The sequence below is a fragment of the Anneissia japonica genome, unplaced genomic scaffold (assembly GCF_011630105.1).
Source record: "Anneissia japonica isolate Jap-2015-1 unplaced genomic scaffold, ASM1163010v1 scaffold287600_len331809_cov165, whole genome shotgun sequence".
NCBI lineage: Eukaryota > Metazoa > Echinodermata > Crinoidea > Comatulida > Comatulidae > Anneissia > Anneissia japonica.
The window spans coordinates 148,336-174,329 of NW_022703713.1; the positions used below are offsets into that span (position 1 = coordinate 148,336).

At 34.7% G+C, this 25,994-nt stretch overlaps 1 protein-coding gene across 1 annotated transcript; it reads left to right on the forward strand.

Annotated features, from left to right (window-relative positions):
* Positions 1 to 5: 5 nt before the first annotated feature.
* Positions 6 to 22,645, forward strand: LOC117104501 (TP53-binding protein 1-like). The gene is made up of 25 exons (XM_033245352.1): positions 6 to 150; positions 979 to 1,127; positions 1,509 to 1,742; positions 2,350 to 2,493; positions 3,535 to 3,629; positions 4,129 to 4,272; positions 4,678 to 4,819; positions 4,918 to 5,030; positions 5,379 to 5,547; positions 5,790 to 6,071; positions 6,324 to 6,482; positions 8,017 to 8,204; positions 8,545 to 9,462; positions 9,654 to 9,845; positions 11,838 to 12,525; positions 12,743 to 12,950; positions 14,402 to 14,526; positions 15,571 to 15,649; positions 15,941 to 16,035; positions 16,424 to 16,576; positions 17,619 to 17,626; positions 18,232 to 18,354; positions 18,918 to 18,991; positions 20,224 to 20,372; positions 20,514 to 22,645. The coding sequence occupies exons 1-25, from the start codon at positions 110 to 112 to the stop codon at positions 20,720 to 20,722; spliced, it is 4,881 nt and encodes a 1,626-aa protein (XP_033101243.1). The 5' UTR covers positions 6 to 109; the 3' UTR covers positions 20,723 to 22,645.
* Positions 22,646 to 25,994: the final 3,349 nt, after the last annotated feature.

Genomic DNA, 25,994 nt, shown 5'->3' on the forward strand with positions numbered 1-25,994 from the left:
TACGCACCAGAAGGGGATTCCCTTATGACGTCAATAATTATTAAAAACCAATTTAAATGGCGCGAAATAGAGTCAAGTCAAGACTAGACAGGTTGCAAATGATGACCTCATGAAATATCAACTGATGGTCTTGGCAAGCAGGTCTGGTAGGTAAGTGGATGTTATCTCATTTCATATAAAGATTCAGGAGCTGTACACCATCTTCTGATTTTAATTTGTTGTATTATTAAATTATAATCCATGCATGTAAGTATTTAAGTAAGGATAGGCCTAGGCCGCCCTAAGCTAGGCCTAGCTAGGCCGAGCCGAGCATAGACTAGGCACCCTAGTAGGGCCTAATAACTAGGCCTAGCCTGATCTGGTTAACTTGCCACACGTGGCTGGACAATGACAGTGCAGCCTAGCTAACTATAAGGCCTAGCACGGGCCTGCTCCACTAGCCTGTGTCTCTGATTCACCTCCCGAGCTGAGGCCGAGACCTAGGCCTAGGAGGAGTTAAGTTATTACACTACCTTCTTTATATTAATTATTATTTAGGCCTAGTCTCTAGAAGAAAAGGGAATTATTTTGGCATATGTATTTTACCCCTCCTGTATTACATTTTTTCATTGTTTGTTACAAATTTTTAATGTTTTGATAATTTTGAATTTGGATAATGATTGATTAATTCCTTGTGTATGTACAAATTTTGTCTTACTGAACAGGTCATGTTAAAATTAAATAAATAAGAATTCCTGGGCCTATACTTTATCAATAATTTAATTATAGCTTATAGACCTATTCTATATTATTTGCAAGGGATAAATTGCTGGTATTGTCAAGACATATTATAGAGTTTGAGAGTCTTAATAAAGGAGTAAGGATTTGGTTTGTAATAATTATGGCATTGCAGTCGGACAAACATTCAAAAAATAAATCATTGCATTCTGTCAAGAAACAGATGCTGAAAAACTTAGATGTGCTATCTTCTCCTGTTAGTGTTACCACATGTACTGGAAACATTTCAGCGATTACTCCCTCATCTCCACAGCAAGACATGGATCCTGCAGTTGTGGGTAGTATTGGTAATGTCAAAGCAACTAAAGGTACGCCGAGGCCAATCACACAGCAAATTAGCACAAAAGAAGGTAAGATACTGGTGCACCAATGGGAAACTTTGTGAAGGGGAGAAGCCTAGAAAATATGGTTTATGTAACACAAAAAGGTAACACATGCGACGATGGACATACAATTGCAATATACAGTACCAAAATTCAACACCCACATATTGGTGGGTAGGTCGTAAGATGAAAGTTATAGATTTGCGTCCACCACCAACATGACCTGGAAGCTACAACTTAAAATATCGCCTTGTTTGTAAAAATTATATTGAAATTGAAGTCTGAGAGTGCCATTTTCAGCCATTTAGAGCTGCCTTCCTGGGCCTTCTCTATTTCAAATTCCAGGATTCATCTTTGTACAGTATATGAATTGTTTATTTACTGAGTATTGTGTTTTAATGTTCTTAGGATCAAATAAAGGCAGTAACCTGTTGCATATTCCTACATCAGGTGAGAGTAGTTCATTGTCCAGTAACTCAAGTAATTCAAGCGTCTTACATGGCAGACAGTCACGGTCATTTGTTGCCAATACATCTGATGAAACCATGTCTGACAACGTGATCCAACCATCACCAAGAGCCTATAATGTGGATGTTGTTGTCATACCACCTTCACAAGAAGAGGAGGAGGAACCAACTACTGGTTAGTTTTTTGATTGAATGTCAACTTCTTTATTAATAATAATAATAATATGTTAGACTTTACTGTATAATAGCACTTCATGCCACCAAGGCTTCTAAAGCATCTCGCGTTACCCCCAGTGATTAGATCAAGCACATAGGAACACATTCTCAGCTCCCTGGGGAGAATTTAATAACGTTGCAGCTGTAATCAGCGCATTTTGTGTTTGAACCTACCAGATACCTACTTGTACACCTGGGTGGAGAGAGACAACCATCGGTAAAGTGCCTTGCCTCAGGATACAAGCGAAATGCACAGCGAAGGATTAAACCTCTGACCTCATGGTTGGGAAGCAGAACCACCAAACCACTCCTGTTGATTATCAGATTATTATTTCTTCTGTTGTCTAAAGCCCTGTCAAATTTTATTTCACAATAACATGTGACATGCCTAAATATGGTCATGATGACATCACATCATGACCAAATATAGGCACATCATGACTATATATTGGCATACAACTGTTTTTTTTCTCAAAGAAAAGTTGATAGTGTGGAAAGAGCTTTTAATTCAATAAAATAGTGCTGTAGCTAATTTTTCATTTTTTAATTCTCTTTTACCAACACAGAACAACATCCAGTCTGTACACCATCTGAGACGATAGCAAATCTTCATCTTTCTGGACAAATAACCTCATCCAATGTAGCAACGTCTCCACCTCACGATTATCAACCTAAAGCAATTATTATCAGCTCCCCGTCACAGACAATTGGTATGTGTATTGTGTAAGCCCTGTCCAGATTATCATTTTTTTTGGGTTAAAAAACACATGGGACATGCCTAAATATGGTCATGATAAAAACACATCATGACCTTATATAGACACATCATGACTATATGTGGCAAAGACAAGCCAAACCAGTCACTCGTCGCAAATTGTGTTTCAGAGAAAATAGCAAAAACATGCTAGAATGTAAAATTTTTAAAAATCTAATTTATTTCACTAAACTGAGGTTTATGTATCTATACATCATGCTGTGCTGATATTTTTCCCAATTTCAATGTTAAAACAACACTTTTTAAAGGTTTTATGATAGCTTCTGCATGAAAAATGCCTGAAATCATAAACTTTGAAGGCTGATTCCACATATATTGTTCTTTAAACAGCTGTATGCTTAAATGCTTGTAACTTCATAAGGAAATGTCGGATTTGAATGATTTTTTTACCATTTTATAGCTATTATTTTACTCTTTAACCCTGTATTAATAACTCAAAATCGATTTTTGCGACGAGTGACTGGTTTGGCTTGTCTTTGCCACATATATGCATACAACAGTTTATTGTCTAAAAAAAGATTGATAGTATAGACAGAGCTTAACATCATTAACAAATAATAGTCCAAGCATTTTGTAAATTTAATAGATTATCTAAATTGCTCTGTATCTACTGTATGTTTCATTTCATGGATGTGTTTATTGATTTTCATGTAATTTTTTTTTTCAATTTTTAAAGACAGTTTTTTTTTTCCTTTTTTTATGAATTAAAAATATAATACACCACCTGAATACTTAATAATTGTAATAATAATGATATATAGTGTATTCCAAAAATAATAGTAAAATTAAAACCTATAAATAATGTTATATTAGGACAATTAGATTTTAAGTGGTTTCTAATAATTATAAGTTTAATATTAAGTACCTTTCTCAAATAAGTGATTTCCTAATGTCATCATGTGAAATAAAATTCCAAATATGGACAAATCTATTTTGAATTGAATATAACTTTCCATTCTTTCTCCTGTTTAAGCAGACAGCTATGCTGAGCAACCTATGGACATATGCAATAACAATGCCATGTTAGAGACTGAACCATATTTTTCAAAAGAAGACAATGATGCTTTCGAGGTCTGTTTCTATAATATATTTCTATATGTTTTGTGTAATGTGTTGGGGTTGGGATTCCGTTATGAGAACAAGCCAAGTTGGTAGCATTGGTCCATGTTGTTACAATTTAGTTTTGTAGTGTGTGTAAGATTTATTTAAATCTAAAGCTGATTTCTTCATTCTGTATTCCACAGACTGTTCACCAAGGTATTTGGTAAAATTTAAAGTCAGTCCCTTAATACAGTCGTCTATGCCTAGACGAGACTTTCATTATACCTTCTTTTGCGAACCTATAGCCTGCTGATACAGATGATGATTTATGATGAAAGTGTGTTTTTGGCCTGTAAATGTACCTGCCACCATACAATCAGTGTCAATCCAATTGCTACTGAACTGTATAATTGCAAGATCAGTTATTTGTACAGTATGACCATGTAATATGATCTTAACCAAAGGCCCAATCTCTTACTACTCTGATGTTATGGTAATATATTTATTGTTTTTATTGGTTTATTTATAGATACCTAAATGGCAGCAGGATTTAAATAAAGAGCAGTTACTTGAAGAAGCTGCTGCTCAGAGTGAGACGTCAGAAAAATGTTCACCATCACAATCAGCAGAGGTTGAGGTTGAAAGACCAACTAGTCATTCTGTTCAGTTTCAGGTAAAAACAAAGAGCTTTGCTGCTGTCACTTAATCCACCTCACCTATTATCTCCTTATTTTACCAATTTACCTTCCTCAGCAGGCGCAGATTTGAAAGGGAGCTAAAGATGCTTTACGCCCCCTGAAATTTTATCAACATGCATGTTGTTATGACTGTGAAACAATAGTAAATTTAAACTTTTACTAACGGCATCTGTAACTATTAGTTTATATTAGTGATTTTTTGGTTCTTGAGTGTCAGACCTTGATAGTAGGGCTTGTACATTAGCCTTTGGATCTACTTTCTACAGTATGATATTACTATAACATAAGATTATTATCTGATAGATAAAAAAAAATAGACATTATAATGAAAAACAAAATGCATTAGCCATTCGTTAAGTTTTTTATTGTGTTAACTCTAGGCATGGCAGACTTCACCAGGATCTAGTATTCTAGAGGGTACAAGGAGCCGTAGCACATCAGCTGGCAAGTCTGTTACCCCCGCTCCCGGAATTCAAATGAGTAAAGAGAAACTGAGACATAAGGAAATATCAAGTCTACCAAGTAAGTTTATTTAAAAACCCTTTGTTTTAAGTCGAGACAACCATGTAAATATGTTTTAATTGAATTTGTTTTTTGGGAATTTTGTCTGTATATTGTAGCATCATCTGCAAGTCGTGGGAATCCTGCTAAAACAAGGTGTGCCAGTGCCCCGCCAAAGAAAATCATCCCTACCAGGTTGAAAGGTCACCTGGATGAACCTGCTGACACCCAGGTGGGTTTATTTATGTTTTCATCATCATCATTCTCATCATAGTCATCTTCATCATCATCATTGTCATCATCATCATCATCATCATTATCATCATCATCATCATCATCGTCACATCATCGTCATCATCATCATCATCATCCAGTGATATAAATGTGACTGGTTGTGATCACTCCAATTATTACTATATTTGTTTCTGTTTCTGTTGTTATCATTTCTATTATTGTCATATATATATTTATATATATGTATATATACTGTCTCTTATACACATCTAGATGTGTATAAGAGACAGGTGTAAGCTATACACATCTAGATGTGTATAAGAGACAGGTCATATCTTCTCAAAAGTATTTACTTGCGGAGATTAAAGACAATGCACCAAAACAAACCACAGACGATGAGATCATCAAGAGCCAGGCTGCTTCTTTAAGGCTACATTTCACAGAAACTGCTCAAGAATTATCGGAACCGCAGTTAAAAAGCAATAATGGCATTACAGAAATCAAGAAAACTAGAGGTATGCAAACTAGTGATTTTTATGGAAGTATAATGGTCTGAAATATTTCTTAAAACAAAGTTGGCATAAAATTTTAGTCCATCTCTCTCTCCCTTAGAATCATAAGTTAAATCATAGTAAATGTTAAAAAATTCACACACTCTATATCTAATCCAATATCTTAATTTATTTGAAAGTTTAACTTATATTTTCTATTCAAATCTATTAAAAACCCTTCTTGTAATTCATATGAATTTCCACAGGTGGTGCGGAGGATGTTATGATGCAAGAGCAATCTGGAGGAGAAGATTTATTTGATGACGAAAACAATGATGGAGATGATGAGCCACAAATTGCACTAACCTCCAACTTAAAAGATGCCATTGGTGACCAGTCTGCTGAAATGCATCATGGGAAGGCTGACTGTGATGTGGTTGCTGCTTCCCAAGATTGGTGTCTTCATTATTTAACACAAACTCAAAGTGACACACAAGGTGAAAGGTTACAACATCATGAAGCTGTCGAAGACAGTAGCAAGAAGCAAGGTAAACAAAATTGTTTAGATACCAAGGGAAATTACATTTATTTAGGCCCACGCTTCCAATAAGTTGTTTGTCAATAAGTTATGTAGAATAGATGGATAGATGCATGTATGGATGGATTGATGGATTGACAGGGAGTGGGTGGATGCATGTATGCCTTGATTCAGTGAATTAGTCCTGCTCCTATATTATGTCCTTTTGCATTTTCTGAGCAATAAATAAAAATAATAACTAATAAAATATTTATTTACCTAGGTGCTGGAAGTGAAATTAGCCAATCTGTTTTCCAGAAACCCCAGAAAGTTACTACAGAATCAGTGATTACTACTACCAGCTATTTGAGTCCAGTTGAAGTCTGTTCCAGTAATTCTTTTGTGAAAAACTCAAATAATCATTCAGAAAAAGAAAATTCAGGTATTTGAATAATGGTAGAACATTTCAACTAGTTTACAAGTTACCTACAGGAGATCCTTTTATAGTCTATCATGCATACAGGATATGTGGCGTGGTCAAGCCAAATCACTCGCTTGTCGTAAATTCAGATTTTGAGATAATACATTATTATTATTTAGTAAGGTATTCTTTACAATCGTATAAAAATTTTTACAATCCAACTTTTTGTTATACCGTTATAGAAGTTTAAAGATACCTAACTTTGGGAGGAACCTTAAACATGTTTTCGAGAAATTCACGTTCCAAGTTTACCAACTCCCTGAGACGCTGACAGCGCGGAGACGTTCCTTGTTCCATGGGCATAACCGAATACCCAACCTAGCAACAGGGGGATAGCGTTATACAGCGTTCTTGAAATTTGGCCCAAGTAATATAAATAAATTTTTCCAACAACATCCAGATTTTGTAACCCAAAAGTATCAGCGATAATCGATAGACAGGCTACGCTAAGCTAAAACCTAGACCTAACAACAGGAAGTATAGCGTTGCTAAAGGTTTTGAAATTACAAAAAATTGTTGAATCATTGTTCATTGATTTGTTGGTACTTATATGTGAGTGACCGGTCACAGACATCATATTTCAATGTCATTGTCAAGGATGAACAGAATTGTTTACACTATTTAAAACCATTGAATGAAAGCTTGTAAACTTCCCTTTGCATTGGTACCAAATATGGAGCAGTCCGCTTTCAAAATGGAGACGTGCATAACATCAGAAATATGAAACTAAACGGGGTAAAATGAACCAAATTTTTGACATTTTACAATGAGATACCCTCTGTAAATTGTATAAAAGTTTTCTATTACCGTTGAAAATTGGGAAAATGTCAATGTAGCATGGATCTTAGATACCTTATTGTTAATTTTAAGTCATAAAATAAATTTTTATTTTCTTTGAAATTTTCAATGTATAAATCTTTAGGCCTGATTTTCTCCAGTTGACGATCTTCGACAAGCAACTGAGTTGGCTTGACCGCTCCACATATGGGTTGCAAGTTTTATGGGGTACTTAATCCGGCATTGAGAAATTGATTTAAAGGCCACTGGTTCAAATTAGAAAACCTCTTCTTTGCTTCTGGAAAATGTTTGTATTATTATTATTTGTATAAATTACATGGGATTATCAAGTGTTTGTTACATTTGTAAAATATATTCTAAGTGTAATAGGATTCCATCAACTGGATGAAATCAGATATATAATCGGTATCTTTATTCAAAAAACTCCGTCATAAAAAAATACATTAGTAGCCAAAAGCTAAATTGGTGTATTTTGTACAACAGGAAAACAAGAACGAGAAACGGCAAAAACATCACATTAAAACAATACAAAAGCAAACCCAAAGCATCAGTATAAGTTCACTATGTTAAAATTGCACAATTTGAATTTTTCAAAATAATTTCATTAGATACAATATAGATTAGAACCACAAGGCCCTGTTTATTCATGCTTGATGCAAACTTTATCTTACAACTGATATTCATTGTTGTTTATCAGGTACAGGATTCCATTTCAGTCTTCCGAAAGAAAACAGTCTAAAACCAGTTTCTGAAGTCATTCCTGGTGTTGGAGAAATTATTAAAAAGGGTTTACAAAGTCCCCAACACCACAGCACTCCTATTCTGGAAAAAGAAGAAAGCATAAAGCATGTTGCAAACTCTGATCATCCCACAACAGAAATTCAGGTACCACATCATATTCTTGTTATTAGTGAATGCCTTTTTAAGCTTTTGTAAACTTTTGCTAACAAACATATTTAACTGAAAGTGACTTAAATTTGTTCTTTTTATTTTGCCGTGACAGAATTTTTTGATAGTTTTTCCAACTTCTTGATTTTTTGTATACCGGAGTATCAATTGCAAATTCTTCTAAGATTCTTCCAAACTTTTTTCAAACAAAGAAGCAACAATACCAATTTTAAAGGGATAAACATTTTTTATTGTTAAATACAAAATATTTTGATCTGTTTGTGTACACAATATACATTGGTATTTATACATCTTCTTTTAATTTCAATCTTTACAGGTGGAAGCAGCAAATGAACCGCCTGCAGCTTCTGCACTTGTTCTTGGAAAAGAAACTGACGCCAACACAGACAACACTCCTGTTTTTCACGTAGCAAGACCATCAGACGCTGGTGAACTCATCAAAATTGCGAAAGAAAGCCCAAAGAAGACAAATTCAGTATTTAGTAAAGTGCAACAGGCCAGAGAAGCTGATGATTGTCTTTATGACATTCAAGAACAATCCAGTAACTCTTGCCACCATACAAATCAGAGAGCAGTCACTTTTAATGACAGCAATTCTTCAGTTATGAGTGTTGTCAGTGATAAGATTGAGACACTTAGTTACAGTGGAGATACTGAAATACTTGAAGATGAAGAAGAGAACATGGAGAAAGAGCTGGTATCTTTGGCAGGTAAAAATAACAACAAATCCTCAGGGATTCAGGATGGTGTCAAAAGCCAACACAAAGTCATTCATATGCAAAAGTCTGTTGGGAGAGGTGTTCAGCAAAGCAAATCTGCATCTTCTGCTCGACGCCATTCACCAAGAAAGCAAGGAGATCTTCAGAAAGATAAAAGAGATCCCTTTGATTTTAGCGATTCCCAATGTTATGGAACACCAACTCAAGGCAGAAGGCAACAACATGCATCAGGAGAGTCTGTCAGTATAAAAAGAAAACGGTTGCTTGGCTTGCAAGCTGGAAGTACAGAAACAAGAACAAGTGCTAAGAAAGGTCTAGAAAGTTCATCCAAAAAAGCCGAGAAAATATGCATAACGCCAAGAAGCACAGGGAAAAAGAATCCGAAAAGAAAAACCCCAGTGAAGACAAGCAAAGTTAAAAGAAAAAGTAAAGAACAGGATAATATAAGACAAGACCAAATAATAGAAGCAGTAGCTGCAACTTCAAGCAAGAGAAGTGGTCTTGCAAAGAATCTGGTATTTTTCACTCTAATCATTTACAGCAATATTGTATTTTCATAATTGTGGGAGTATATTATAATTTTATGTATTGATTTGAAAATTTACAATAAGAATTACATAAAAACAAATGTAAAAAAGAGATATTTGCCATCGGTGGCCCAAGAGGATAACAAAGTGTATTTATTTGTTTACTCAATTCTGCAAAGGTGGAAACACAAAGCACAGTGGAAGGAGAGCAAAATAACCCTGGTACTAGTAGAACACAGGCGGAGCATTCAAATGCAACGAAAGTCACCTGGCGGACAAAAATAACAACTATAACTACCACGATTGTTCATCGCTGCATACAAGAAGAAGCTGTGAGGGATGGTGTTGTTATAGAAGTTAAGAAAAGAACCGTAAGTGAAAATTAAATACGGTATTTATTCTAAATAAATGCCACAGGTTGTTTATCGTTTAAAGGGTTTTTGAGGGGCGTTTATACGAGGGAGGCATTTATTCGAGGGAGCCGGTTTTTTTTGTTGGTGTAAAATGGATACACACTGTATATACTCAAATAAACGCCCCTAATTTCACTGTAAATGGGGAATTACAACACATAAATCCAAGATTTGTTATTGCGTAATCATAAATACTCAATGACTCCCAACCAATTGGAAAAAATGTAATTCTACGAGGCATTTATTCAAGGGAGCCGGTTTTTTTTGTCGGTGTAAAATGGATACGCACTGTATACTCAAATAAACGCCCCTAATTTCACTGTAAATGGGGAACTACAACACATACCTCCAAAATTTGTTATTGCGTGATCATAAATACTCAATGACTCCCAACCAAGTTGGATAAAATGATATTCTACTAGCGTAGAATATGTTGAGTATAACGATTGTTTCCATTAGTTTTGTTTACAGTCATTTGGGGGGGGGGGGGGGGGGGGGGGTTTTTCAGGGCGTTTATTCCAAATGAATCTCTGGAGGGAAAGTTCATTCAAGGTGGTCATTTATTCAAACGGCATTTATTTAAACAGGTTATTTATTTTAATAAATACTGTAATTGCATGCATTGATACTATTGATAGTTTTGAAGTTTTTAAGCCCTTGGTCCTGTATGTAATATGGCTCATGTGCATGTTAATGAACACTCTTCAGAAAAAAGTAGGAGATTTAGATTGTCTCCCAGTGTACTGCTCATTCACCACTAAAAGGACCCAACTGAGTCAACGGCCAACAATTACTTAGTTTAAGGAATAAGAGTAGTTTAGTCTCATTGATATTATTGTTATTATGATTATTTTTATTTTATTTTATTGTTATTATTTTATTGTTATTTGCATTTTTTCAGTTGGCCTATATTATTTCTCTGTAAAGCGCATAGGGGCAATGTGAAATATGCACTATATGAATATAACATTATTATTATTATTTTTATTATTATTATTAACTGGAAATAAGTCTTTCAACTTTCGTGGGTTATCTTTTGCACAATGAATTAATCCAATCTAATCCAACAAACATTTTTCACTATTTTTCTAGACCTATTTCTATGCCAACCATAACTCACCTTATACTTTTTGGTATAGTGAAATGATAACTAAAGTGCTAAAATCTAAGGTGAGAGTATCAAATTCATAACTAAAGCTTTTTAAAAAGTATTTTTTGCTCCTACTTGGAAAAATCAACCAAAACTTTGCAGAGAAGGGTGACCCCAGATTTTTTTTTTTTAAAGATTTTGGATCAGTATTTCTTGGGCATACCCAATGTTTTTTTTTCATTGTGAACAGTTAATGACTAAAGAGTTTCAGATTCACTTTACAATACAAGCGGCTTGAATACCTTTCTATTCAACATTCAAATGATCTTACACTTAATTAAATATACTGTTTTGTCACAAAATGAATGATTTTAAGGCTACGGCCACACTAGGGCCTCAAGCCTGACTTGACTCAATAAAATTAAGATCCTATGCCTGGCATGAAAATGTTCAGTGTCCACACTTACCTGGGTTGACATAATTCAGATAGTAGAAATCCTTGAACATAAACCTTGCACTGCTAGCTGTGATTGGTCGCATTTTGGGAGTCAACCCAGGGTCATCTGAATATACTTTGCCTGGGCTGAGCTGTCTTGGTTGACAGCAATTTCAAGCCAGGCATGAGTCAACCCAGGTTGAGGCTGTAGTGTGACTGTGGCTAAAGACTTGTTCACTGATTTTTTTTCTGCTTTCTTGTGCAAGGCACAATGACTACATTTTCTGCTAAATTACATAACCATAGTTTCTGTGCATGATTGTCAAATTTTTGAAAGTGTGTTTTACAGTACTTCAACACATAATTCTCTTTATTTTGTTAACAAAAATATAATTGTTATTGTTTGTAAACTCATTTCTTTAAGGAAGTTGATGTTCCAACTGTAAAGGTTACTGAACAACCAGAACCGCCTCCTGTATCTCCAAGTCGAACAACATCTTCTTTTTCATCTGGTGATCTTGGAGATGTGAGTTCTCTTTCAACATCAAAGTCCTCTTCTGGTTCCGGAAGTAGCTTTTCCCGTAGTATCAGCACCAGCAGTTTACCGAAGTCTTCCTCCAATGTTGGCAGTGTTGCAACAGGTGACAATGTTCGAGCAAGTATTTCCATTCCCAAGCTTCATGCAGCAGTTTCAATTGCAAGACTCAGAGAATTGCCTGGTAAAAGTACAAAAAAGGTCGCCTTTACTGAGCCTTCAACCCCCACTTGTGTAACCAGAACAAGAAGGCTCAGTAGGCACATTTCACAAGATTTTGGAAGCACAAAAAACTCCCCTTCAAATTCAAAGAAGTTAGAATCCAGTAAGGGTAGGCCTAAGAGAAGCGAAATAGTCCAAGCAGATACTGATGCTCTTAGTTCACCTAAGATGTTGGAAAACATCATGACAAGAAAGAAAAAGAATACTTCTGACGAATCCATATCGGATGACAATAAATCTGCAACTGAATCTGGTGATGCTAGACCAGATGATCCTTTAGGTCTTCCAAAAAATGGGAGTGGCAGTGGAGAAAAACATCCAGATGTTTCAATTAATACAGTAACGAAAAGCAAAGGTACTGTATAGTAGTTAAATATTGTGATAACATTTCCAAAGCCATATTGTTTATATAATCATGTAAAATAACATTTTCATTCCAATATTTATGTATTTGTTATTGTTACAATATTTAATCACATTTTCAGTCTTATTCATTTGGTGTAAAACCATTAAAAAAAATATATATATATTTTAATTTCAAAGAAAGATTAATGATGAGTTACATTTTTTAGGAAATTCACCCTCAGTAGCACCAACAAGAAGATGTTCACCAAGAAAGGCAACAACAGTTCAGTCTACAGAGGAGAGTAGTGGTGACCTAACAGATCCACCGGATCCAGAAATTGGACCTTATCTTTTACCAGGAGTGAGAGTCTTAGCCAGGTGGCGGGATGGGTACTACTATCCAGGTGCTATTGATAAAGAGGAGAGCCCTAACAGGTAATGCCTACATTTACCTCTTTATTTCTTAATAATTTTAAAGTGCTTTATTAATGTTTTTTTTTATACAGTATTAATAATACAAAATTTTTAGTATTTTATGATTATTGATATACAGTATTTTTTATTTATAATTTTAGAGTTTCTTGTCTTAAGTGCATTACTAATGTTTGTCATTTCTATGTTAATCTTACACAATTTTTATTATAAGTCAATCGTGACGTCATCACTGCAACTCCCAATGTTATTTGCCTATTCCCCACTGTCCACTAATTATTCAATTAACGCTTGGCTTGATTTTTTTAGGTTCGTGTGCAAGACAACGTGTACCGTGATAAAAATTAAATTGTAAATGAAAATTAGTTTCGTAAGACAAGGTTAATTAGAAACCGAAGAAAGGTACTTTAAATTCATTATTAAATATGAACAATTAAGCAATTCCTTGAATCAATGAACCCTAATAATCTGAACAAACTGAACGTTTAATAGGAATATTCTAAACCTATTTTAAAGACTCAAGGAACAAAATTAGAAGTAGAGCCGCCGAGGCCTCCTCCTACTACTACTGGTCTAGGCCGTATAGCCTTGCATAATTTCTGAAATCATCCAAAGATTTTTACCTGTCTGCACCTACCAAAAAGTTAGTGACAGTAACTGTATTCTCCCTCGAATGCTTTGGAAAAATGTTTATTTCTTTGAGGAATGTGAAAAATTACAAACAAGTTCTTCTAACACAATACAAATTACAAAATAGCCTCCCTAGGCTTAGTTATTCATCGTGTCCGTACAGTACTGCTGATGTGTAGTACTGCCTACTGCAGGAGCACAAATCAGCATACGCACAAAATATAAATACACACACAATGATCAAATCACTATAGCAACCGATGACTGGTACAACACAGTTGGTTATAAAAACTAACATTAAAAGACGGCTATTGACTTATAAAGCAATTAGTAGAGCATGCATCGTACACTAGCGGAAAATTATTATACTTAGGTTAGATTTAATGCATTCAGAAATTTTTTCAAGCATTTAATCTAACCTTCGTATAATAATTTTCCTATAGTTTACTATGCGGAGCTCTACTTATTGCTGTTACGATTATTATTATTATCATATTTTTGTTTCTACTGTAATTGGTGTTTCTTATCATATATATAAAGGTTATTACATAATATTCATTTGTGAGGCCTTTTTTATGGATACCTTAACTGGGTAATGCTATTTCTATTGTTCCTTAGAACATCGCTCAACAACAATAGTTTGATCCTCCTGATCATGCTGATCATTATGCTATCTTCCATGTTCATTGGAGAGGAAGAAAGAAAGTTTGTTTTCTGCTTTATTTTCCCTGACTCTGTCTTGTACAGGTTTTTTTGTTTAAAGTTTTTTTTTTATTGGCAACAGATTTGATTGATTGATTGATTGATTGATTGATTGATTATAGGTATTCATTCTGTTTTGATGACGGTGACAAGCGTGTTATAGGTGTTCAAGACATCTTACATAAAGCCTGGCTTTCAAAAGGGCAGATGGTCCTAGCAGAGACCAGCAGTGAGCTCTATAGCCCAGGTAACCTCGAACATATAAAGATGATAGGATATGTTTGTTGTTATTAACTTGATCTTCATTTCATCATATTATTATGTATCTCATTATAATCAACACTTATCTTCATCACCACCAACATCATCATCACCATCAACTTAATTATCATCTCATACTAATATTTTAATAATTTATTGCTAAGTCTGTATCAACTTCATAATTGTCATCATCAAAATCATACGTTATTGCATAATTAGGCCAAAAATAAAACACTTGTTGCTTAATCAGAATTGTTTTGGCAAAAATAAATACAGTACTAGTATGATGTTTCAAAGAATCAATTTTCAAAATAAATTTACCCAAATTTTAGATCTGTGGCTACCACTTTATCATCCAAGACCAAGATAGAATGGGAAAGTAATGATTGATGCTGAACCTTAGAATGGAACTTCTCGGAGTGTCAATCGAACTAATCAATCAGAACAGTACTAGGAATATGTGCCTTCCTCACAAACAGATGTTGGCCCACATGTTTACCTTTATTTACAGTCTTTCGTGTGGTGAAATTAGTCACAGCATGTATCAAAGGTTCAATATTAACAGAAAAGCCAACATTTTATAAAATTGCAGACCGGACCGACGCATATCTCTGTGTTGTGCCACACCACTTTTTTCTTTTTAGACCTGATCATCCACGTCATCACCATCACAGGGTTGTAGCTGTAAAAAAAAAACTTAGGGTGGGTGATAGACATTTTGAGGGTGAGTGGGTGATAACATTGCTAAAGTCTAAACAATAAGAGTGGATTGTAAGGATATAAAAGTAGGTTAATAGGGGTGGGTGGTGGGTCATAAAATTTGCTTTAAACTGGGTGGAAAATTTCAAGGCTGGGTAGCCCGCCCCCACTTCGGCCCACCGTAAATACATCCCTGCCATCATCCTCATGATTTTCAATACATCACAATCCATATTGTTAGTATTCTAATAAATTATGAATAAGCATTGTTTGGCTTGAATATTGTTTGTGTTAATTACCCTCTAATTATTTACCAATTATTTATTCATAGGCACTGTGATTGGATATTTTCGAGACGATGATTGCTGTGGCTATATCATTGAAAGTGAGAGCACTGGAGAATCTCAGAGGTACAGCGTGCCTTCAATTTTTCAATCAACCCCTCCTGTACAGAATTAAAATATATATAAAAAAGTTGAAAATTCCATATGATCAACTTTTGACTACAAGACATTCCTCCATCATCATCAACAGTCTGTATGGGACCAATTTGGTAAACCAAAGGATTTTCCAGTGATGTATTGCATACTGGTACCAAAGATCTGGAGGTTTTTGTCTCGTTCTGTGGTACCAGATACCAAGAGACCTCTAGAAAGGAGCATCATAAGGCATATATTTTATTTATTTTTTGTTTATTTTAGATACCCTCGAAGTAAAGTGATCTTAACTAAAGAACAAGCTGCACCCCTACTTCAGTTTTCAGCAAGTACAGACTTACATACAGGACTCAATTTAGGTTAGTATTAGTATCTAACAGTTGGAAGCATTTATGGCTGCGATAATTGTTGCTCATTTGGAAATCACTTCAAATGAACACTGCACAGTGAGCACAGATGCTTTTTGGCTTCTGTAAAGTTTTATAATTAATTGCAGAAAATAGTATTTCATTACAAAATTTTGCTGCCATGGCAAAGCTTAGGTCTACCTAGCCCTGTAGTTTGTAGCATAGGCCTAGGCCTACCTCTCACCACACTTAGATGCAATGAAAATTTGAATTCTCTGAATTACCAATTTTCTCATTTATGAACTCTGTTCAGACAGAGGGGTAGGCAATTGAGAGATGTTAGTTAGATGTTTAGTTCTTTGTAGAATCAGGTAAAGATTCTCATTTTAATTATCCCTAGATAATATTGTGTGTGGTAAGAGGTTACGTGGAAGAATAACCACTGCAAATGAAAGTCCCAGCAGTGGAGGAGAGAAAGCACAAACAACTAAAAAGGTGAAAGGCTCTTCTGCTACAACTCCATCTAAAAAGAGGTCCAGGCCACAGTTGGAAGGTTAGTGAAATGTGTCCTCAAATTCTAATGGGGTTATCATTTATTTGTGGGATTCATGAATTTGGTATTGTCAATTTGGTTCCTTTTTAATCAGAATCATGTTTAGTTGTCTACATAGAAATTACAGTGGAATTCAAAACAAAAAAAAAACATTATAAACAGTGTTTTAATTAAATGAACTGCTAAAAATACTATGCTTTCTATTAATTTTAGATTTATTTATCTATTATATATACTATAAAACCTCGAATAGAACCCTGGACTTCTTTATTTTTTTTAGTTCTCTTGGATGTGCTTCTTTTTGAGATGGGCCTTTTTTTGAGATGGGCTTCTTTTCAACTATAAAGGGTGGGGGGGGGGGCTTCTTTTCAAAATTAATGCTGTAAATTTTTGGAATTGATACTGTATGACAGTTATCAACTGTAGAATTCGGAATTCTGTTTAATTTAATTTTATTATTTTAACAATGGTAGTACAAAAAATACTATTGATACTGACATGTCACACTATCATAATCATCAAAGATAACATCAGTCTGAAACTATCTCGAAAGAAGTCCATATTATTTTGATTAGAAGCCCATAAGCTTTTGATGCTTCTTTTCAAGATTACTTAAGCAAACTGAAGAGGGGCTGTCTCTTATACACATCTAGATGTGTATAAGAGACAGGCTGTGGCTATATCATTGAAAGTGAGAGCACTGGAGAATCTCAGAGGTACAGCGTGCCTTCAATTTTTCAATCAACCCCTCCTGTACAGAATTAAAATATATATAAAAAAGTTGAAAATTCCATATGATCAACTTTTGACTACAAGACATTCCTCCATCATCATCAACAGTCTGTATGGGACCAATTTGGTAAACCAAAGGATTTTCCAGTGATGTATTGCTGTCTCTTATACACATCTTTTCTTAATAATTTTTAAGTGCTTTATTAATGTTTATTATTGTAGTCTGTAATATGAATTTTTCAACATTGTTTTAGTCTGAAATGGTTATGCTTGAAATTTTTCTGGTACATTTCTAATATATGCAAAATAGAGATTGTTGTAAGCATGTTAATACAGTCCAACATGTTTGCTTGAATACTGAACTATTCAAAAACCAACTCAGACAGCGTCATTAAGTGACGGATTTGGTGGGGGGGGGAGGGGGTTGGCCGGCCTCCCATTTTAGAAAGTAAAACAAAGAAAAAAAAGAAAGAAAAAGAAAAAATTAACACCCAGAAGACCTTGGACGTTATTTTCGGGCGACTAGAAAACAACCCTTTATCTTGATTGGCCCCACTTTCTCAGGGGCGAATCCAGTAGGGGGCACGGGGGGGGGCACGTTCCCCGTTTTGCCACTAAATTTTTAAAATTTCCATGCCTATCACTGTTATGTGGTACTCATTTACCTATTCTGAAACTGTTGTGCCCCCTGTTTAAAAAAAATTCTGGATCCACCCTTGTTTCGGCAATGAAGCAGCCCTGCATGATTTGTTCTTGCGTTGGGTCTGTGTGAGTTAAACGCTGCTGAATAGGACACCATGAAGTAAAGTATATGTAATATAAACTTGAAAAGTAAAAAATAATCTTGATTTGTATATACTTTAAAAATTATTAATAGTACAACATTAAATCTATTTAACAAAAAAAACAACTCTATTTTTCAGAAGTGTTCAGGAAACGTGTATTTGATCGCCAACACATATTGTCGCACCAAAAAATATTTCCAAGCATTGGCAGCCGGGTTACCATGTATTTCACATATATGGCTCCGAGATAGTTGTAAAGATGTTAGTGCCATGCAATATGTATTTTACCTTAACTTTATCTTTATCCTTTGATCCCTACTGCTATAAGTACCCTACCTTATAAGTATAAAAAATGCACTCTCCTGTCTGCAATATGGCCTATGGCACTTTAAAGGACCCAGTATACTCGTTGGAAAAGAGTAAGGAAGTGTATTTCCCAGTCACCACCAGAAGGACCCAGGAACCCTACTGAAAAGACATCTTCATATTTTTGTGGGTTCATTTAGGTATTAACACCAAATAAATCTATCTGTCCACCCAGTTACCTATCTACAAGGCTGGATTGAAATCAGTTGAAATATACTCTACAACATTTTTTGTTCACGTTGGCCAGGCAATATCTTACTACACAAAGTAAATAAAAAATTGCATTGATTGTATGCATTTTTACTACATAAATTAAGAAATTGCTATAAGGATTGTGTGGAGTGATTTAAGGGTTAATATCAGCTCCAGCTATTTTTTGTGTATATTGTAATATATGGATATTATATTTATAGTTGATTTGTAGTCATTAAATGGTAACGTTTTTTTTTTTTCGGTAGAACAAACTCCAAGATTATAAATCATATGTACTTGCTGCTGGCGAGAGTATAGAGGAAGAGAAATTAATGGAATGGTAAGAGGCCTTCTAAGACAGCATTATATTCAGTGAATACAATACGATTTAATAATATGAAAAAGGACAATGTACTGTAGAGCGGCACGATTTGTCACAAATGACTACAGTGGAACTAGCTGTGTAACAAACATGTATCTAAGCTAAATTGGAACTCATTAAAAGATAGAATAATAAACAGACTGTGATGTACTCCATGCCAACAAAGACTGCTATAAATTCTCATTATTCCCAAACACAATACCATTATAGAATGCGCTTACTCTGCAAATAAAAAGTACACCTAATAGAAAAGATTTCAAGTTAAGCCACGGGGGCGGATCTGGGTTCAAATTGAAGTGGGGGTTTCAAAATGTTTCCAGAATACCCCAAAAATAAAGGGGGCCCCTGTGGTCTTTCCCTGGGAAAATTTTGATTCCTAAGTGGCGGGAAATGAGCTTTCCCAGTTTCTAACGTGTCTTTTAATGACTTTAAAATTTTTCAAAATTCAAGGTTTCCCCCTCTTAAAAACCATCAGGTAAATTTTTCTCATTCTCATTACAGTAAATAAGCCTATTATGTGTGTACCGGTATAAATACATACAGAAAAAAAAATTGAGTATTGCCCGGTCATTGGATCAAACAAATATATATAAAACAACTTCCCTCCATGGTGGGGTGGGGGGAAGGTGTGGTAGTCCCAGAAATTTACTTCTACTAAGGCAGTGTAGTAGCTTTCAAGTTTATTTCATACCCAGTTATATTTCTGAGCATATTGGGACAGCCATAGGTAACGTACCTTGCCCAAGGACACAGGAGATAATAACGGTAATAAAGTAGAACCCCCTCCTTTGGGACACCACTTAAATGGGGTTCTACAGTAATAACAATAACAAAAATAATAACTAGATTTGAACTCGTCACCAGGGACGAATTAGATGATCCCACTTGTCCAGCAAAAGGAAGAAAACAGAAAAAAAAACTGTAGCCCACACCCAGTTTTGAACTAGTGACCACAGGATATAAATATTTGACCACTAGAGAAACATCATTTTCTTAATTTCTCTACTTTCTCCATTGTCTAAATTCCCCTTAAGGTAGGTTATAGTATAATAATAATAATAATAATAATAATAATAATAATAATAAATTGAGTGCATTTTGCTAAAAGCCTCAACGTGCTGCTCCAACCCATCCTGTACCAACTACCTACATTAACACTATCCATCATGTATTGACTTTTTATGCCTTAGCCCGAAAGAACAGACAGTTTTACAGAGGATGCATATAATGGTAGTGTCTGAACAAGAGGAGACAAAGAATACTTGGATCTCCATACTCCATGCTGCTAGATGTGAAGTAGTCTCAAATTTGCCTTCAAATAAGAACCCAGCTGACTCTGGTAAGCTTAACTTGTTGCCATGGTAGTTGTGTTTATATTTAGGATGGCAGTTGCTTATGATCTAGAACAACAAGCGACAGGGCGAGGATTTGTAATCTCAGATTATCTTGTCACTATTCACTTTGTATTCTCTTTAACTAGATGTTGCTTTCACGTGTGATGTTATAGTAACTGATCCAACTTGTCCAAAGTCCATCCGTGATAAAGCAGAAGATTTAGGAATTCCAGTAGTGTCAACAGAATGGGTTATCCAGTGCCTTATCAACGGCTACCGGCCGGACTATGATGGTCACGAAAGCTACATTTGGAACTACAGGCAAAAACGTTTTAAGCCACAACAGAAAAAATGAAACAGAAACAGAAATGTATAATAATTTTATTTCATGCCATTTAATATTCTGTTTTTGACTTCTACTGTACATTATTTCCTTTCTAATTGTATGGTTTGGTCAGATGGAGCTCTCTGATATTTATACAGTTCACCCTCCAATTCGAGAAAATTTGAGGTTGTGTCAGGGTTTGGTCCCCAATTAGAAGGTTAGTTCGTTTTACAAGATTGAAGATTGTTAATTGGTTCTTAAAAAAGTGGTCTCAAAATTAGAGGGGTTATGGAATTGAGGGGTCTCGAATATGGAGGGCCCACTGTATAACACCATACTTGTGGCCTTCATTAATTACATCTTTTGGCCAATTTAATTTCTAGTGATTGCAAATGGCAATTTACTCTACTTGCTATTGACATATTGTTAATGGCAGGCATGATATTCTTCAGATTTAAATCTGATTTCAGATTTTTTTAATTTAGATTTAAATCTGATCTTAGATTTTATTATTTTTTTCCATAAATTGTATACTATAAAACTCATAATTGTAAAGACTCAGGCTTTTATGAGCTTACTGTATATGATATAGTTATAATATTAATGATCACAATGCATAAAAACACACAGTGACTCGACTCACCTTGGACTTTCTCTTGTGTACTGTCTCAATGACCCAGGCCGAATTTTAGATTTTTTTTAATGCAAAGAATATCATGCTTGTAATGTTATTATAGGAGCCACATGCCATTTAATATCAGTTGAGTTGAGGATTACCATCATAACTTGTTAAGAAATTGTGTAAGAGTTATCATAGTAGATAGTTGGTTTACTTCAAAGTATAACCAAAACAAAAACAAAAGATGCAATTTCGTCTAGATTGTAGGATGCAGTTTTGCCCGAATGTATGTTGTTGCAGAGAAGGAAAATGCAGAACAGTGACGGCAGAGTGCATCATCATGCAAATCGAAGGCTCTCTAATATCAGTGGAGTTTCTCTGGTGGCTTTCCACTCAAGGGATATTCTGGGTTCTTTATTAAGGGCACACAAACCAGTTGTGTTCCCTGCGCATGAGGTTTAGAGTCCTCATATGAGAAGAATTTGTTCCAGCAAAAAAGGAACACCAAACAAACCACGAATGAGAACTTATCTAAAGTTTTATGTTTTTTGAAAGATTTTAAATTTATGTAAAATTTTATGTCTTACTGGATGGATCTAGAGAAAAATCTTTGTAGGGGCCATGTAGCGTTAGAAACATCATATGGGATGTGGGTGGGGTTGGGGGGTGTGGCAATGTTTCAGATTTCTTCTTAGAAATGCTTGAACCAGGGAGTTGTTATTCTTTTTCTGGGTGGGGGCTATCCCCCATTTGCAACTGTCGATCTTCCCATGAGTTTGAAGCTAGTTAAATGGAGGCTGTGTACTTTCAACAGCATTATTTGATTATGAATAGTGTTGGATTAAGTTTAATAATAAATTCTGAATAATTAGGTATTGTTAAGTTGTAATTACTTCAAATTAATTAATTATTAATCATTACAATTTTATCCAGTAGCTTTCATAATTGTAATTCAAATTTAATCTAATGTGAATTAATGTTTTGCCTCATTTCAGTATTTACTCCTTAAATTACAATGTTATCTAATAAAGCATAATTTTAAATATATATTATAAAGTCATTCCGTCCAATTTTGCGTTTTTTTTTGTTTTTTTTGTTTTTTTTTAGATATTTATATATAAAGTTTAGGATATTTAGTTGCTTCAGTAATTTAGTTTAATCGTAATACGTCATATGCTGGAACCAGTTGGCTAAGGTACAGTAAATCTTGGTCGTTGCTGCGCTCCTAATCTCTGTATTAACACCTAAAGGACTATTATTCCACTTTTGATATATGATTAAAACCATCAATTTTTAATCACCCAAAGATTGTATTAAAAACTAGAAACACAATATCCATGCTTCTTACATTATTTATTTTCTTTTCAAAAGGAATATATAATTGATGGTACTTCAATGTTGTTTGCATCAGGAAATTTAATAGGAATGATGTTTTGCTCTAACTGACATGTTATCGTACTGAATGCTCAGTATGTTCCCAAATACTTCAAAATTTAATCACCAGCTTTATATTAGAATAACTAGATCTCTAAAAAAATGTTGCCAGTCTTAAATATTAGATTTAGATGAAATCAAATGCAAACATACCGTAACCTACGTCTAAAACAGTATTTTAATATTAATTGTAATATCCAACATTCGCGTGACGCTGTATTTACAATTTGTTGATTGTGGCCTGGGGTGTTAATAAATTTCAGTTAATGAACAAACCTCAGATCAATATTATTAAATGTCAATACTTTTATAACAATATCTATGGGAAGTTCACTTCAATGACAATACCTCGTTTTTAACTTGTGAGTAATGAATAATTATGGTATTGCACACTATTTTATTACCAGTGGCGGATAGAGGAGGCCTCATTTCAAATTTCTGGGTTGGCCACTGATTAGCCTACAATAAACAGATAAGAAGCAAAAGGAGCACATGTATAGACTATTATTACTATTATTATTATCGGTGCAGATAGCCAATACATATGTAAAACACCACAACAGTTCTTAAGCTTAATACCACCTAGGCAAGGTCTAACTGTTTTTCTATATTTTTAAAATCTTGTTGAAACATGCATGTTTTAGCAGTACATGCCATTTAAGTGTAATAATTGCTCTCATGCATTCTTCTTTCCAAATGCTTTACTTTGTATTGTTAATAAAGAGGAATTAAACCATTGCAATTGAAAAAAAAAACATTAAAATAAACAACATAACGCATTGTATTTTAAAGAATCAATTGAACCGTAACTGTTAAGGAGAAGGAATGAATTGCATGAATAAAGATGAACAAAAGGATTTTTTTTCTCGATTATTTCGCTTTCTTCATCTTCTTCATGTAAATGTCATTTAACGACGCCCAGACCTTAAAATCAGTGTTTAGAATTGATTGGTCTATTTACCACCCCATTATTCTGCTGTCATCATATTCATATATGGGTCATTGACGTATTTTTTCACTGCTTTATTTACAATGTTGCGTGTACGATATTCGTGATTAATTAAAACCCTTCATTATTATGCGAAAAAAATTAAAGCTTTATTAATAATTATTATTTGACGTTTACTTAAATTACATTTCCCCAGGCCGCCGTTACAATAACCGAGTAACCGTTCGATTTGTCACTTTACATTAACAGGGCAAATAATAACCTGTCATTTTACCTAAGGTTACGTCACCTATCTCTCAAGCGGTGTTTGTCTGTGATAGCCAATCGTCAATGAAGCAATCAATGCAGTGGTTATGTGCACTCCTCCCTCTAACGGAGGCGGGGGTGGGGCAGGGGCCCTGGCCTCCCCACTTTTGTGACTGTTCCCAGCAACAGTGACAAACATTTTACGAACGCTGCAATGCCATTATTATTATTATTATTATTATTATTATTATTATTATTATTATTATTATTATTATTATTATTATTATTTATTATTTATTATTTATTATTATTATTATTATTATTATTAGTAGGGCCTATAATTATTATTATTATTAGAGCCTATTATTATTATTACTACTATTATTATTATTTGGTGATTTTCGTGCTTACACCTTGTTTATTTGCGCCTATAAATTTACCTATTATTATTATTACTGTATTATAAAATATAAGATTTTTTTTTCTCTTTTTGACCAAATGTTGATTGACGTCTGTATACGTGCGTCTGTAAAGTTGCCTTGAAACCCACCCTCGAGCATGAAAAAAAATCCCCTGCATTCGTGAATTCTGTATTTAGGCATATGGGGGGGGGGGGGGGTAGGCACTCTTAATGGAGCGACGTTCCAATTCTCTTTATGCTAACCACGAAGATGTATAGTAAGTGTAACTAATTGGCTTACTGTAAACCTTCAAACTAGCGTAATGTATTGTAACCACATTTAAACTCCATCTAATTTAACGAAAACAATAAGATACTTAATTAGGCCATTTTTTAAAATAAAGTTCTGAAGGTTAACAACAGAATTTACAGTACACTGTAGTTAATGTCTTATAGGTTGTAAAAACTGTATTGAGTAAATAAAAAAATTTTTTGAATAAAAAAATCTTTCGCTTGACATTAGGAATTAATCATTTGTGAAACAAAATGATAGGGTATGTCAAGTGTTATATTGAACAGTGGCAGATTCAAGGGTTAACCCAGTCAGCACGTGACCCCAACCTCCTATTTTTTTTCAAAATTATTTTTTAAAAATGGAGAAAACCGACAAAATTGTATTCAACTTTTAATCTGAGAGTGCCATTTCCTGCCATCTAGAGGTGCCATAATCATAATTGTTTCAGCCCCACAACAATTGTGGGGCTGAGGCGGGAGGACATTCTATTTGCGCAATACCCTCCCTAGAACCCCTCTATTTTGACTTCCTGTACCCGCCACAGTTGAGAATCATTTCCGGGATGACAGATATTGCAAAATGAATAAAGTAAATGACTTAGAAAGCAATGTGTGGGTTAAAGTATAGAATTAAGTGGCGGAATCAGGGGTGGGGACTGCCCAGGTCCCCCTCCCCTAAATTTTGCAAAATAAAAAAAATAGTGCAAAAAAGAAAATTGTATTCAAATTTAAGTCTCACAGTGGCATTTCTGGCCATCTAGAGTTGCCATACATAATCATGCATTTTTTTCTTATCTCAGCCCCAACCTGGTGGTACTGAGATGGTCTACATTCTCCATCTGTGAAGTTCCTCTCTGGGCTCCCTATATTTAAAATTCCTGGATCCACCACTGTACTGTACTGGATTTGAATCTATATGGAATGACACAAGAAGAAAATAAATCCCATGTTTAAGAGTCAATCCCAGTCAATTCGTATATGACAGTACGCAGAAAAAAAATCCAATCAGTTTATCATCAAGGTAAAGCACACTGTGAGCCTATACCGATACCCATAATGATAAAGGAAAAAGTTCATTTATATTGTTATGTTGAGTAAAACACTAATGACCAAATCAGTGGTGGTGCCAGTGGAGTCTGAGTGGCTACATCCCCTCCCCTCCCCCCTCCCCCGTCAGCCGGGGAGAAAAAAACCGAAAGTAGGGGAGGGAAAAAATTAATTTATGTGGTGTGAGACTCGTTTAAAACCGTTAAATGCCTTTCAAATCTCTAAATTGTCAGAGTTCCCTGCCCAGGAGAGTTACCTTCTGGGCCCCTTGTGAGGGTTCTGGGATCATCACCCCCCCCCCCCCTCATTTTTC

Coding starts and splice junctions, on each gene's coding strand:
- LOC117104501 (XM_033245352.1), top strand. CDS start 110: ATGAAATATCAACTGATGGTCTTGGCAAGCAGGTCTGGTAG. Junction 12,526..12,742: donor TACAGTAACGAAAAGCAAAG/GTACTGTATAGT, acceptor TACATTTTTTAG/GAAATTCACCCTCAGTAGCA. Junction 20,373..20,513: donor TAAGAACCCAGCTGACTCTG/GTAAGCTTAACT, acceptor CTCTTTAACTAG/ATGTTGCTTTCACGTGTGAT.